The sequence below is a fragment of the Leucopleurus acutus genome (genome assembly GCF_964270905.1).
Source record: "Leucopleurus acutus genome assembly, chromosome: 19".
In the NCBI taxonomy this organism is placed as follows: domain Eukaryota; kingdom Metazoa; phylum Chordata; class Mammalia; order Artiodactyla; family Delphinidae; genus Leucopleurus; species Leucopleurus acutus.
Genome location: NC_139161.1, coordinates 12,247,704 through 12,262,480, shown reverse-complemented (window position 1 = coordinate 12,262,480; position 14,777 = coordinate 12,247,704). Strand labels below are relative to the sequence as shown.

General features: G+C 51.6%; 1 protein-coding gene across 2 annotated transcripts in view; it reads left to right on the top strand.

Annotated features, from left to right (window-relative positions):
- The window catches only part of CCDC57 (coiled-coil domain containing 57), a gene marked incomplete at its 3' end in the record, with an annotated part of 106,271 nt that overhangs the window by 53,500 nt on the left and 37,994 nt on the right, over positions 1-14,777 (top strand). For both annotated transcript variants that reach the window (XM_082860378.1, XM_082860379.1), the window contains one exon: positions 2,538-2,724. In XM_082860378.1, the coding sequence (XP_082716504.1) occupies positions 2,538-2,724 (187 nt within the window). The remainder of the gene's footprint in view (positions 1-2,537; positions 2,725-14,777) is intronic.

Sequence of the window (14,777 nt, the reverse complement as noted above, 5' to 3'; positions counted from 1 at the left end):
GTGTGTGGAGAGGGGAGGAATCCCACCAGCAGTGAGACAGGGGCATGGGCCTCGGGCCATCCCTGCAGCTGCTCTGTGGGGGTGGGACCCTGCCACACAAAAGCCAGCACCCCAGCCCAGAAGGGACCTGCAGACCCTGGAGCTCCCCGCAGTCACAGGAGACCCTGTGGGGCAGGTGGCTGCATTGTCACACTTCCATGGTTCTCGGCTCACCCAGGCCCCTCCCTCCTGCAGGCTGCCCTGCCCAGGCCCCAAACAGACGGATGCTGGGTTTCCCCAGGCCTCCCCACCGGGCACCTCGGACCGCTGGGGGGCAGTGTTGGCTGGCGATCCCTCTGGCTCTGCCTGGAAGCTTGGGAACCTGCCCCAAGGGAGCCCGCGCTGCCTCTCCCTGGGCCTCAGCCTCCCCGCAGGGCTTCTTCAAGGAGCCCAGGCACTCCCTTCCCTTGGGAACAGAGTTGTCATTAGGATGCCTCAAGCTTTCCCTCTGCTGCGTGGATGTTTCCGTTTTGGCCACGATGCTGGGACCTGCACCAGAGCAGGCGAGGGCAGGTGGATGGGGCCATCACAGGGTGGAACCTTGGGCCCTGAACGCAGCAGTGCAGAAGCTCCTGGGCATCTCAGGTCATTATTAGCATTGTGTCATTGTGGGGTGAGACTTTAGAGTCATCAAAATAAGCTTCATCTTACCAGGAACTAAGCTTAAGAGAGGTGGGGCCCAGCTGCAGCACCCGCTCATCGCGTGCAGTCACTGTGTGACAAGAACATGGGCCACTCAAGATCAGGACTCCCCATCCCCGAGCCCAGCCACGCCTGAGGTCACGCCTCAGGCAGCATGTTCCTCAGCTCAGGCCAGGGCCATCTTTGCAGGGTGGCGTCCTGCTTTTGAAGAGATTTTTAAATCTCTAAGTGTTCTGAGTTTTGCACAGTCTCTGTTTTCAGGATTGTTCTTTCCTTACTTAAAATAACACAAGAGAATCCCACAGCATATCCTTGTAGAGGACAAAGCCTGGAGAAAGAGTGGCCTGGCCAGTCCCCCAATCCCAGGGCTACATCTCTGGAGGTTGTGTACCTTTCCCAACGGGTCAGGTTAGCCACCTGGGGCCTGTGCAGCCCTGTGTGTGAATCCACGCTACAGGTCTCCGAGACACAGCCCCCCACCGGCCCTGGTCCTGTACACTCGAGAGACCCTGAGCCGGGGCTGCGGGGCAGAGGCCTTTCTTTCTCTGATGGTCGCTTTACCGCATCACCTCCACGCCCCGCTTCATGCCAATACGTCAGGCATGTGCTGGAGGCACTGGTGTGCAAACACTGTAGCTCCCAGGCCACAGGAGGGCACAGGTGCTTGCCAGCCCTGGAAAGTCACACCAAGAAACAGGGCCAGGACAGGACGTGCTGGTCTTTTCCAGGGACGTAGAGCAGATTCCTTGTTCTGGCGCCAGCTCGAGTGGCTGGGACGGCACAATGCGGTTTTTCATAGGTGTGAGGAGCAGCCATGCCTAAGTAGGCCACCTGCCTCCTTTGGGGCCTTGGACGCCACTGGCTCCTCCTGGGCCCCTGCCTGGAACAGAGGCCGCCACACACATTCTCCTTTTTCCCTTTCTCCTTTCCCCACACCCACCCCTTCCAAATACCCCTCTGGGTGGGAGCACACGTCTGTGTGTGAGTCCAGACTGGGACAGTGGTAGGATGTAGGGCCGCGTGGTGCTGCCCGAGCAACGGGGTTCAGACCTCGGGTGTTGGCCCAAGGCAGCCTCCAGGCCCAGAAGCGGAGGCCCCAGGCGGCCACTGCTCCCTCCCTTGGCCTCCTTTGCTTTCTCTCTGGCACCTTCGTCCGGGTCAGGATGGTGGGAAACCTGGGCTGGCCTGCAGGTGGTGGAGGGGAGTCTGAATGGCAGGTAGAGAAATGACTGAGACGGGAGTATGGACGATGGAGCCAGAGAGGAGGCAGGGAAGGCAAGGTACTGAGTGAATGAAGGCAAGGGAGGCGTTGGAGAAGGGCCCAGGGCAGAGGGGCCCAGCAGTGCAGCCATCCAGGGCAAGGGGAAGAGAGTAATGGAGGCTGGGTTCCCGTTCCAGGCCACCTTTTGGGTCTCTGCCAGCCCCCTTCCACACCAGGCGGCCAGCAGGCACCCAGCCTGTGACCATGGGGCCCTCGAAGGGGGTCGGATCACACGTGTAGCCCTCCTGGGTCCCGGGGGCACCTTTGGAGGGAGCCCAGGCCTGGGTGCCAGCTGGCTCCTCACTGTCACTGGAAAGACAAAGGCATTGGGGCAGGGCACAGAGTCACCAAGTGCAGGCAGGCCTTGGCCTGGGAGCCTCAAGGGCCTTCATTCAGAGCACACCCCCAGCCCAACCCCGCCCCCCTGAGAGAGAAGGTGGGCATGGATGCATCATGGTGGAGGGACGTCACCCAGCGATGTGGGTTCTGGGACAGTCGTTCGGGCGGTGGCACCCACCATCCGCACCCTCACTCCCACTTCCCGTTCCCCTCCAGGACTCATCTGATGGCCTCTGCTGTGTGGATTTGTTCACAGGGCCCGGCACGTGGAGGACCCGCAGGGACCGAGGACCAGGAGGCACAGCCCCCTCAGGCCCTGTCTGTGCCCCGACTCCAGAGGAAGCTCAAGGAGGCAGCCAGGAAAATCCTGCGGCTGCACCTGGAGAAGGAGCAGCTCCTGGAGCTGGGGAACCGGCTGCGTGCAGAGCTGGGCCACCTCACTGGTGGGTCACACCCCCCCCCCCCCACCGGCCCAGCATCGCCTGCGCCGTGTGGTTGGGGATGCTGGCAACAGAAGAGCCGCGGTGGGGGGACCGGAAGAGGGCCAGAGGGAGGAGGGCTGGCCAGGCTGGCGGGGCGGGGGGTGGGGGGGGTTTAGAAGGGAGAACAGAGCCGCCCTGTGGAGTGGCCAGGTCAGGAGTCAGGCACAGAGCTTGGCTTCATCTCTGCAGTGGGAGTTCCGTGAACCCACTCCTCTGGCAGCATCTGTGAGAAAAATACCACAGGTTAGCAAAGCAGCTGGTGTTTCTATGCGGCTTTGTGGTGACGGCAAAGGCTGCCGGGTTCCCAGGCCGGCTCGGGCCTCGGCTTCCTCGAGATAAAGGCGACAGTGTATGCGGTGCAGCCGAGAGGCCAGGGCTGTGGGCCGCAGACACCCAGGCTGCCCGTGGGGGTCTTGGGTGCTGGTTCCTGAGAAAGGGGCCCATGGAACCCACCAGAGCCACCACACATTGGGCCTCTCCTGGCGCCTTGGCACCATCCGGTTCTCACAAGCACCCCCGGGTCACCCAGCCTGGCTGAGCGGCGCTCGCGCTGCCTCTGCCTTAAGCCCCTCGGTTTTCCTGCAGCTGGGGCACAGGCCGCTTTCTCACAGCTTACCCCTCAACTTCTGTGGCTTCTGCTTGTCTGTCCTTTTCCAGCAAGAGCTTTGAGTCACTGTGATGATCCCAGAGTCTGGGAGCTTTGGGATTCTACCCTGTTGTCGACTTGAAACTAAGCCATCCCCTCTCTCCATGACAGCTCACCTCCTTGAGGAGCAAGGCCCCAGGCTTGTGTTTCCTACTGGAAGCAGAGCACCCCAGTGTGCCTCTAAGGAGCTCGGAGCCATGGGGTGTCTGCAGAATGCTTCCTCTTGGCTAACTAGAGTCTTGGCTTCCCTCAAGGGTCCTCCTCACCCCCAAGCACTGCAGTACCCAGAAAGCACTTCCCACTGAAGGGGAAGGAGGTCGGGCGGAACATCCATCCCCGGTCTCTTTGTAGCACTGAGCTGTGTGTACGATAATAGTAGCTTTTTTTTTTTTTTTTTTTTTTTTTTTGCGGTACGCGGCCTCTCCTGTTGTGGCCTCTCCCGTTGCGGAGCACAGGCTCCGGATGCGCAGGCTCAGTGGCGGGCTGAGCCCAGCCCAGCAGGCTCACGAGCCCAGCCCAGCAGGCTCACGAGACCAGCCGCTCCGCGGCATGTGGGATCTTCCCAGACTGCGTCATGAACCCGTGTCCCCTGCATCTCAACCACTGCGCCACCAGGGAAGCCCCAAGGGCTCCATTTCTTAATTCTACCCCATTCCCTCCCACATCTGAACCTTCCTGCCCCTTAACCTTGGCCTCCGTGCCAAGCCCTGCCACTCTCAGGGTTCCCTCTCCCAGCCCTTGAGGCCCCAGACCTTTTTGATCACAGCCATGCCTCCCTCTCCCTCTGACCTTTTATCCCAGTGAACTTTTCTTTCCTCCTCATTGTGGCTTCCTGTAATCAGCTGGCCTCATGGCCAAATATTTGAGTCATCCACCTACCTACCCACCCATCCACCCACCCACCCACCCATCCATCCATCCATCGCCCATCCATCCAGTAGAGGAGCCCCTGATCGGTGCAGACCCTCCATTGCCAGGCCCCAACCTGACTGAACTCCTCTCCCCAGGCCTGCTCCCTGTGCCTCCCAGTGTCAGAGAAAGCCGCAAATCCCTAGTGACCAAGTTTGCAGCCTTCTCTGAAAGTTGGAGCGACCTCAGCAATAGAACTTTCCATGCCTGGTGTTTTCATTAGTGGTAGACTTTTAACCACCTTTCATTTTCTTCTCTGGTGATTTGTCTGTATGGATTTTCTGCCTCTTCCTGGATCAATTTTGGACGTTTACATTTTGCTGGAAATCTATCCAGAGTTCCTAGCCTTTAAAGTACTACCGTAGAGTGGCACATAGTGGCCCATAACTCTCTACTTTCTTCTGCATCTGTGCTTGTTACCCCTTCATTTTCTAAGACTTCCATATGTGCGGAGATGTGGCATTCAGCTCCAACTGCCCTTCGCCCATTGGCTATGCACATACTGACTCAGTGCATCTTTGCAACAATCCCAAGCATGAGGAAGGCTCCCCTTAAAAAGTTTAAAACCACATAGACATGGAAAAGTCAAAAATCAACAGATTTGATGTCATTACATCTTTTTTTTAAATTTATTTTTTATTTTTTTGGCTGCGTTCGGTCTTCATTGCTGTGCACAGGCTTTCTCTAGTTGCAGCGAGCGGGGGCTACTCTTCGTTGCGATGCGTGGGCTTCTCATTGCAGTGGCTTCTCTTGTTGCGGAGCACAGACTCTAGGCGTGCGGGCTTCAGTAGCTGTGGCACGCAGGCTCAGTAGTTGTGGCTCACGGTCTCTAGAGCGCAGGCTCAGTAGTTGTGGCACTCAGGCTTAGTTGCTCCGCGGCATGTGGGATGTTCCTGGGCCAGGGCTCAAACCGTGTCCCCTGCATTGGCAGGCGGATTCTTAACCACTGTGCCACCAGGGAAGTCCCTCATTACATCTTAGTATATCTCTAAGGAAAAGACATTGTAAGCAAAGATAAAAGACAAATAACAGACTCGGGAAATGTTTGCAACATACCTGACAGGTAAAACGAATGAGTACCCAAAATGGGCATCTGTAGATCACAGGCAAAATGCTGGATGGCACGTACAGGAGAAAATCCACAGAACTGACAAGGGTATGGACGCCACGCGCCTCTGCAGGAGTCTGAGGCGGGCAAGTAAGTCAGCATCAAGTTTACGCCCAGACTAAAAAGTCCCACCCTCATTGTCCAGGAGAGTGTGGGGGACACCCTGCCTCCGCGGGAACCTTCCCTGGTGAAGCCTTTTTGGAGGGCAATTTGGCTGCCCTCTCAAATTTTTTAATGTTCGTACCCTTTGAATAAGCTACTCTTCCCCTAGAGATTCTTTTAAAAGATTTTCTCACAGATCTGAAAAAGATGTACATACAAGGATACATATATATATATATATTTTTTTTTTTTTTTTTTTTGCGGTACGCGGGCCTCTCACTGTTGTGGCCTCTCCCGTTGCGGAGCACAGGCTCCAGATGCGCAGGCTCAGCGGCCATGGCTCACGGGCCTAGCCGCTCCGCGGCATGTGGGATCTTCCCGGACTGGGGCACGAACCTGTGTTCCCTGCATCGGCAGGCGGACTCTCAACCACTGCGCCACCAGGGAAGCCCATACAAGGATATTTTTGACAGCGTTTTTATTACAGTAAGAACGTTATTGGGAAGGTCCAGGTGTTCATCCGTGGGACATCGGAGTCAGAACTTGGATGCTGCTCAGCCCTCAAGAGAACGAAGGGGCGCCCGCATCCCCAGCAGGCGCCATCTCCGCACAGCGCTTCTCAAACAAGAGGGACAGACAGCCCGCTTTCCGCATTCAGCTCCAGTCCACTGTGGATGATTCTTTTGTCAAGTACAATAAAAATGTGGCCCTTCCAAATTACTTCAAAGCCCCTGACGTCCTAACGCGTATTCTCACTTTGTGTCCTTTCCTCGCGGGCCTGGACACTGTAAGGACCAGCTCGGCCCACTGACCACACACTGTGTGTGCCAGCCCAGACCCGTCAGCCTGTGAGAGGAGCAGCCCGCCGAACAGTGTGCTTGGAGCCCCAGGTGAACATACAAAGCGTGTATGTGCACGCGTGCACATACAGGGCGGACTGGAAGGAAGCACATCCAGCGCTTTGAGGAGGATAGCAGAGTGAGAAGAGATGGGTGAAGGGTTTGGGGTTTGCTCTGTGAACTTCTCTGTCACTGGTGGTTTGTAAGAATGTCCAGCATACTCCGTTGGTTCCCTTTTGGGAAGGCCACCCTCCCCCAACACCGTGCGATGGTAGGTTTCTACTCTCCCACATTTGGGGGATAGCAAAGGCTGTGAACAAGACTGGTCTGTCTGCATTTTTTCACAAAGATGATTTACCAGGGTCATCAGTCATGTGACCGCGATCATTAAGTGGTACAGAATGACCAGCTGTGACAGAAGTATCTTATCATCACTTGACAATATTGAAAATGTGAGGCCGTACAGCCAAGGCAGAGCCACACCCACTCTGGCTCCCTCTGGTTTCAGCGCCACCAGGCAGGGTCGACCCCAGGGTACACCTGCCCCTGCCCCAAGGCTTGTCCTCGCCTGTATGCCTCTGGGAAGGGACCTCATCCCCGCAGGGAGCTAGCAGAGCAGCCCCTTCACTGGCCCTGGCTTCATCCTGCATCCTCCACGGCCTGGGGTCAGGCTCCTGTGCCAGCCACGTCCCTCCCGCTCAGGTCCGGGCCTTCGGATCCGCATTTACAGACAGGCAGACTCGCGTGGTTGGGCATGTGGCCCAGAGCTGCCCAGGTGGCCCTTGATTCAGCCCTTCACTCCCCCACCTCTTCTCCAGGCGAGTGGGTGGGTGGCAGTGCTGGGGAGTCACCTGTCCCCAGGTGCCCCGTCCCCGTTTGCACTCCTGTCAGCCCAGCTCTGAGTGCTCACCCCTCACTTCTGAGAGACCATTACACCATCTGCTGTGGGTGAGGCCAGGACCATGATGGATGCCAGCACAGCCTGAGCAGGCCTGCACGGTGGAGGGCCAGAAAAGGGCAGGTCATGCAGGCAAACTGAGTGGACTTCAGCTTGGCCCACCTCTCTCCTACTCTGTTCTTCCTCCTGCTGCCAATTCAGCTTTTGCCAGAAATTGGAACTGCACATGATGTTTTCCTAATCTATAGTATACAGCTAGGATTCCTTAAAGTGTTGTTTCTAAGGATCTTAACATCTAACACTTTTGAAAGACTTTATTTGGGGGGTAGTTTTAGGTTCACAGCAAAACTGAGCAGAAGACACAGATTTCCCGTACACTCCCTGACCCCGCACACGCACTCCCCCCTCATAATCCACATCCACTCTAGATGGTACATTTGTCGTAATCAGTGAAACTCCTTTGACACAGCGTCACCCAGAGTCCGTAGTTTACATCAGGTTCACCTTGGTGGTGTGTGTTCTGTGGGTTTGGAGCCTCTGTGCTCCACTGGTCATCCTCCCTCCCTCCTGACTTCTGACAACCACTCATCTTTTCACTGTCTCCATAGTTTAGCCTTTTCCAGAATGGCATACAGTTGGAATCACACAGTATATAGCCTTTGATAGCCGGCATTTCTTTTTATTTATTTATTATTATTATTATTTTATTTTTTTGGCTGTGTTGGGTCTTTGTTGCTGCACGTGGGCTTTCTCCAGTTTCAGTGAGCAGGGGCTATTCTTCGTTGTGGTGCGTGGGCTTCTCATTGTGGTGGCTTCTCTTGTTGCGGAGCATGGGCTCTAGGCGCGCGGGCTTCAGTAGTTGCGGCTCGCAGGCTCAGTAGCTGTGGCTTGTGGGCTCTAGAGAGCAGGCTCAGTAGTTGTGGCGCATGGGTGTAGTTGCTCCGCGGCATGTGGGATCTTCCCGGACCAGGGCTCGAACCCATGTCCCCTGCATTGGCAGGCAGATTCTTAACCACTGCACCACCAGGGAAGTCCCATAGCCAGCACTTCTTAAAAGCTCTCTTTTTATTCTGATTATGAAAGGCTGTTTGCTCACTATAAAAATACAAATGAATGCTGAGAAATTGTTAACTTATACTGGAAAGCACAAATTACTGACTAGAACTCATCCGCATTTTGGCGCCTATCTGTCTGTCTGTCGGGGTGTGTGTTCACACTGTCACACGCACCCTCACGTTGGAACTCCACGTGGCCCCCGCCTCAGTCTGCACTCATTCCCTCGCTGGCCCCACTGGGAGGAGACTCCACGCTGGAATCACATGTGTGTCCTGCGGCTCGGCAGTCATGCTGTAGCCAGCCTCGCAGGAGGGCATGGTCGTGCCCCCAGTCCACCCCTACCCCCCACCAAAGCGCATCTCAGGCATTTTTACAACAGTAAAGTGCCTACTTGACCACAGCTTCACAGAAACTAAAAATTCATTAGAAAATGTTTTTTGCCAATTTAGTTAGGTAAAAATAGTTCATTGTTTTAATTTGTATTTCTTTACATTTCTGTGTGTGTGTGTGTTTTGGCCATTTGTATCTCATTATCATGTAGTTTTCCTGCTGAGTTTCTTTTGTCCCTTCCCCCAACTTTCTTCTTGCTGAATTTTTGATTCATCTAGAAATGATTTAGTAAAAGAAAAGAACAAATTAGGGATTTATCTTTATCTTTTCCTAAGTGGTTAGCTGGCTGACCCAATGCTGTTTATTGGGCACACTTACATAAATAGTAAAATACCTCTTTACATGTAATTAATTATGATCATACATAAGGATATCCAATCCTACTGTAAATGATATTAATTTAGAAGCAGTGATTTTCAGTCACATTTTATGAACTCTTGGCATGTTTGCCCCTCGCTGTCAGTAACCTGCCACACTCTGCTTCTCTAGGACCCTCGGGAGCCCTGGGTCATGCACAATTTCACACATCTCTTCTGAGGGCCTGGGAGGGAAAGGAACTGACACTCAGGGATCTAGTCTTTCTTTCAAGAAGAGCCTGTGGGCAATAAACTCTTTGTCTTCATAAAATGATTTTATTTTGACCACTTTCTAGAACGATGGCATAGCTGGAAAGAGACCTCTGATTAGCATTTTCTTACAATTTTTTCAAAGACAATAGCAACTTCCCTGGTGGCGCAGTGGTTAAGAATCCACCTGCCAATTCAGGGGACACGGGTTCGAGCCCTGGTCTGGGAAGATCCCACATGCTGCGGAGCAACTAAGCCCGTGTACCACAACTACTGAGCCTGTGCTCTAGAGCCCACGAGCCACAACTACTGAAGCCCACGCGCCTAGAGCCTGTGCTCGGCAACAAAAGAAGCCACCGCAAGGAGAAGCCCACGCACTGCAATGAAGAGTAGCCCCACTCGCTGCAACTAGAGAAAGCCTGCACGTAGCAACGAAGACCCAATGCAGCCAAAAATTAATAAATAAAATAAATAAATAAGAAAAAAGAATCCACCTGCCAATGCAGGGGACACGGGTTCGAGCCCTGGTCCGGGAAGATCCCACATGCCGCGGAGCAACGAAGTCTGTGCACCACAACTACTGAGCCCGTGTGCCTAGAGCCCGTGCTCCAATGCAAGAGAAGACACTGCAGTAAGAAGCCCGCGCACTGCAGCCAAGAGTAGACCCACTTGCCACAACGAGAGAAAGCCCGGACGCAGCAACGAAGACCCAACGTAGCAAAAAAAAATAAAGACAATACCCTGCTGTCTTCTGAGAAGACAGCATTAGTACAAGCCCCTTCCTTGTGGGTGGCCTCCCTTTCCTCTGGCTGCTCTCAGATTTTTTTCATCTAATCCGTTTGTGCTCCTGTTTTACCATCCTGTGTCTACGTGAGAGTTGCTCTGCTTTAATTTAACCTGCTCTGGAATCAGTATGTTTTTTAAATCTTAAGACTTGTGGTTGGTTGGTTTTGTTTTTTTTTTCCCGATTCTTTAAAATTCTCAGCCATTTTTTTTTTAATAAATTTATTTATTTATTTTTGGCTGCATTGGGTCTTCGTTGCTGCACGCGGGCTTTCTCTAGTTGTGGTGAGTGGGGGCTACTCTTCGTTGTGGTGCGCGGGCTTCTCATCGCAGTAGCTTCTCTGTTGCAGAGCACGGGCTCTAGGCCCACGGGCTTCAGTAGTTGTGGCAAGGGGGCTCAGTAGTTGTGGCTGGTGGGCTCTAGAGCGCAGGCTCAGTAGTTGTGGCACACGGGCTTAGTTGTTCCGCGGCATGTGGGATCTTCCCAGACCAGGGCTCGAACCCGTGTCCCCTGCATTGGCAGGTGGATTCTTAACCACTGAGCCACCAGGGAAGTCCCCATTGTTTCTTTCTTTTTTTTTTTTTTTTAACATCTTTATTGGAGTATAATTGCTTTACTATGGTGTATTAGTTTCTGCTGTATAACAAAGTGAATCAGCTATACATTTACATACATCCCCATATCTCCTCCCTCTTGTGTCTCCTTCCCACCCTCCCTATCCCACCCCTCTAGGTGGTCACAAAGCACCGAGCTGATCTCCCTGTGCTATGCGGCTGCTTCCCACTAGCTATCTATTTTACATTTGGTAGTGTATATATGTCAGTGCCACTCTCTCACTTCGTCCCAGCTTACCCTTCCCCCTCCCCATGTCCTCAAGTCCATTCTCTACGTCTGCATCTTTATTCCTGTCCTGCCCCTAGGTTCTTCAGAACCTTTTTTTTTTTTAGATTCCATATATATGTGTTAGCATACGGGGTTTTTTTTGCTCTTTCTGACTTACTTCACTCTGTATGACAGTCTCTAGGTCCATCCACCTCACTACAAATAACTCAATTTTGTTTCTTTTTATGGCTGAGTAATATTCCATTGTATATATCTGCCACATCTTCTTTATCCATTCACCCATTGTTTCTTTAAATACCACTTCTTCCTATTTCTTTCTAATCTCTTCTGGAGCATGTTAGATGTGTTTATTTACATTGTGTGTGTGTGTGTGTGTGTGTGTGTGTGTGTGTGTGTGTGTTTTAAAATTTCTCTGCTACCTTCCAGGGGGTTTCCTCAAAGGTGACTGCTTGGAGCCAATGGGTAGATTCCTGTGTCTTTACCAGAAGTTTCCATTTCATCTTTATTCATTCTTATCCTTGAGATAATTTTATTGTTCTTTCCCTGATTTCTTAAACATTTACTTCATTCTTTTTTGTTTAGTAATTGCATTTTTTATATATATAAATTTATTTATTTATTTATTTTTAGCTGCATTGGGTCTTCATTGCTGTGTGCGGTCTTTCTCTAGTTGCGACGAGCGGGGGCTACTCTTCGTTGTGGTGTGCGGGCTTCTCATTGCAGTGGCTTCTCTTGTTGTGGAGCACGGGCTCTAGGTGTGTGGGCTTCAGTAGTTGTGGCATGCAGGCTCAGTGGTTGTGGCTCATGGGCTCTAGAGCGCAGGCTTAGTAGTTGTGGCTCATGGCTTAGTTGCTCCGCGGCATGTGGGATCTTCTCGGACCAGGGCTCGAACCCGTGTCCCCTGCATTGGCAGGCGGATTCTCAACCACTGTACCATCAAGCAAGCCCAGTAATTGCATTTTTTAAGGTGTGAATTTCCCATCTGAGTATGGCTTTGGCCATGTCCCAGGGGTTTTGAGGGATCATATTATCAGGGTGATTAGTTGCCAGATGTTCTGCCCCTATGGGCTCAGGTTTTCTATTTCACTCAAGTTAGGTTAGGATTGTTCACCTAAAACACAAAAATGGCCAGTTATTTTTCCAGCAAAATGGGAACAGCAAAGAATTGCCATTTAGGACTGCAGCTACGGTGAACCACGTGGAAGTCCAGTAAAACGAGAGGAAACGGGTTTTCTCACGGGTGAGATAGGAGTACCACACGAACTACTGTAGGGGATAATGAGGCCATAAGCCTCAAAGTCTTCTGTTATGGACTTTATACCTTGAAGGGCTTTTTTACTTGAGGAGAGGTTTTGAGGGATCTATTTGAATCTCGATGGGAGGTACACTGTGGATTTTGCCGATACCAATTGGAGAGAGTGCCCATAAGGAGAGTGGTAGCTGATTCAATAGGGACAAATGATTAGTGTTTCCGGAGTCAGTTCCAGAGCCGTTGGAGACAGAGCAAATAAAAGATGTCAAAGGATCATTTAATTCACCTGGTGGCTATTTTGATGGCGACTGTCAAATTTGAGAACTGTTTCCCCCTTTTGGGAGAAAGAAGTTCAGGCATGATACTTTTCCAAGAAGTCTCAGCCTATTAAATGAATAGGGACGGAGGAGCTAAGGAGAAGAGGGTATGTATCTCTTAAAGGGTCTAAGCAAAAGGGCATAGGTTCAGAAACAGGACCCTGCTGAGGTGCATTAGAGATCCCCCACTACTTGGACCATTTTAGTATTTTGAGGCAGGGGCTCCTTTCTAGCAGTGGGGCTGAGCACTGAGAGTGTGGTCTGGTGTCTGTAAGGACAGAGAGAGATTCGTTCCCAATCTGGAGAGTGGCTTCTCCAAGCTGATTCAAGGAGAGGATTGGGAGAGCCTCTGTCCTTCCTTGGAGCCCCTCATTGGGAGTTAAGAGGATATTGGAGAGGCTGGTTAGAGGGCTGAAGATGCCCGAAACGCTTAAACTTGTAACAGTCTTTCCAGTGTCCTCGCTCTTTACAGTAATAGCAGAAACTAGAAGGTTTTGGGTTTCATTAAGGGGCCTTCATTTTCGGGAGTTGAAGATTAAGAATTTAGTGGTCTTTCTTTCTTTCTTTTTTTTTTTTTTTTTGCAGTACGTGGGCCTCTCACTGTTGTGGCCTCTCCCGTTGCGGAGCACAGGCTCCAGCCGCGCAGGCTCAGCGGCCATGGCTCATGGGTCCAGCCGCTCCGCGGCATGTGGGAACTTCCCGGACCAGGGCATGAACCCATGTCCCCTGCATCGGCAGGCGGACTCTCAACCACTGCGCCACCAGGGGAGCCCTAGTGGTCTTTCTTTTAGGTGATTCATCTAGGATTCGAGTGAACTAATTTGCCAAGTTAACTAAGTCTAGAGTGGACATAATTTCCCATTCCACCCTTGTTCTTTTAAAAGAGAAAGATCCTGGTTCAGCCCATTCATAAGTATGGAGATAAGGGGTATCTGAGTGGTTTGAACATCTGAAGGAAGACCAGAATTTTCTTTAAAAACAATGTGAAGTCAATTATAATAGTTATGAACAGGTTTATCAGATTTTTGTGTGAAAACCTAAATTTTATTCCCATCAACAGGCTTAGGAAAGACGACTGTAATTGCTGGTGGAGGTTTTCAGCACGTTCTGACCTCTTGCCAGAAGCTAGGGGTTTGTTTTTCTAAATCCCCTCCAGGGTGTTTCCATCGGGCTAATTTCATCCAGTGTTTGGCTTGCCCCTCAAAAAGCATGTAAACTAACTGATATAAATCTGAGAAACCAGACTGGTAGGTTTGAATAACTATGCTAAATTCTCCAGCAAACCTACGGGGGGCCCTCAGTTACTTTAGGAAAGTCTTTAACTGCGTCTGGCAATTCACCCTTCCTCAACGGAACATAAGTAATCTGGGGTCTCTTTGGACCCTCAGAATATTTCACTTTAAAGGGCAGGTTCTGATAGGTTCAGAGGGCGGCAGAGCCTGAGACAAAGAAGCAGGGGTGGGAGGATGAACAAGATGACCCCAGGGACAAAGGAGTTGGGGGAGCTGCGCATGAGACTTCAGAGCCATTTTGTCTTTCTTTAATTGTTTGTTTGCCTCAGTTAATGTAATTATTGTATTTGCAGGGAAGCAATTTTAAATTCCTGATAATGTTTGGAAGCCTCAAAATAGCAACCAAAAGAGGCACCCGGTTTAATTTTGATGATTTCAGAGCTATGGCTAATATAGTTTTAAGAAAGGTAAGTTTGGGGAGCCTGAAATTTCCCCACAGAAATGTGCAGGAGGAGGGGCTGTGGTTTTTAAACATAAAATCAGACAGGGTCCTTGAATGTGGGGTGCCCTCAAGACATTTAGATAACTGGGATCCCAGTTTCGAGAGTTTTTTTTTTTTTTTCTCTTAAACCAAAGAGGTAATTCTTAAACAGCCTGCAGGCCAAATAGCATCACAGTTCCAGTAGGGACAGCCTGATCCCAACGGAATCAGGCCAGAGGCTGAATGGCACAGTTCCAAATAGGAACAGCCCAGTTCCAAAAGGAATTGGACCAAATGCCAGCACAGCTCCAGTAGGGACAGCCTGATTTCAAGTCCGGCTGAAGTGCCAAGTGAGTACTCACGGACAAAACAAGGCCTTAACAAAAAAGGATGAAGCCTTTGAACAGATCCCAGATAAAGCCTAGAGAGCTTCCACATGCAAAAAGAGTGGAGCTCAGATCCAGGAGAAAAGCTTACCCTCAAACTCCAGGGGTGACTAGAAAAACAGTGAGCTCAGTGGGCTCTGTTGGTACCACACCTGTTTGCTCACCAGCCTTGGGGTTGTCAGGGGTCTGCTCTGGATCTCGGTCG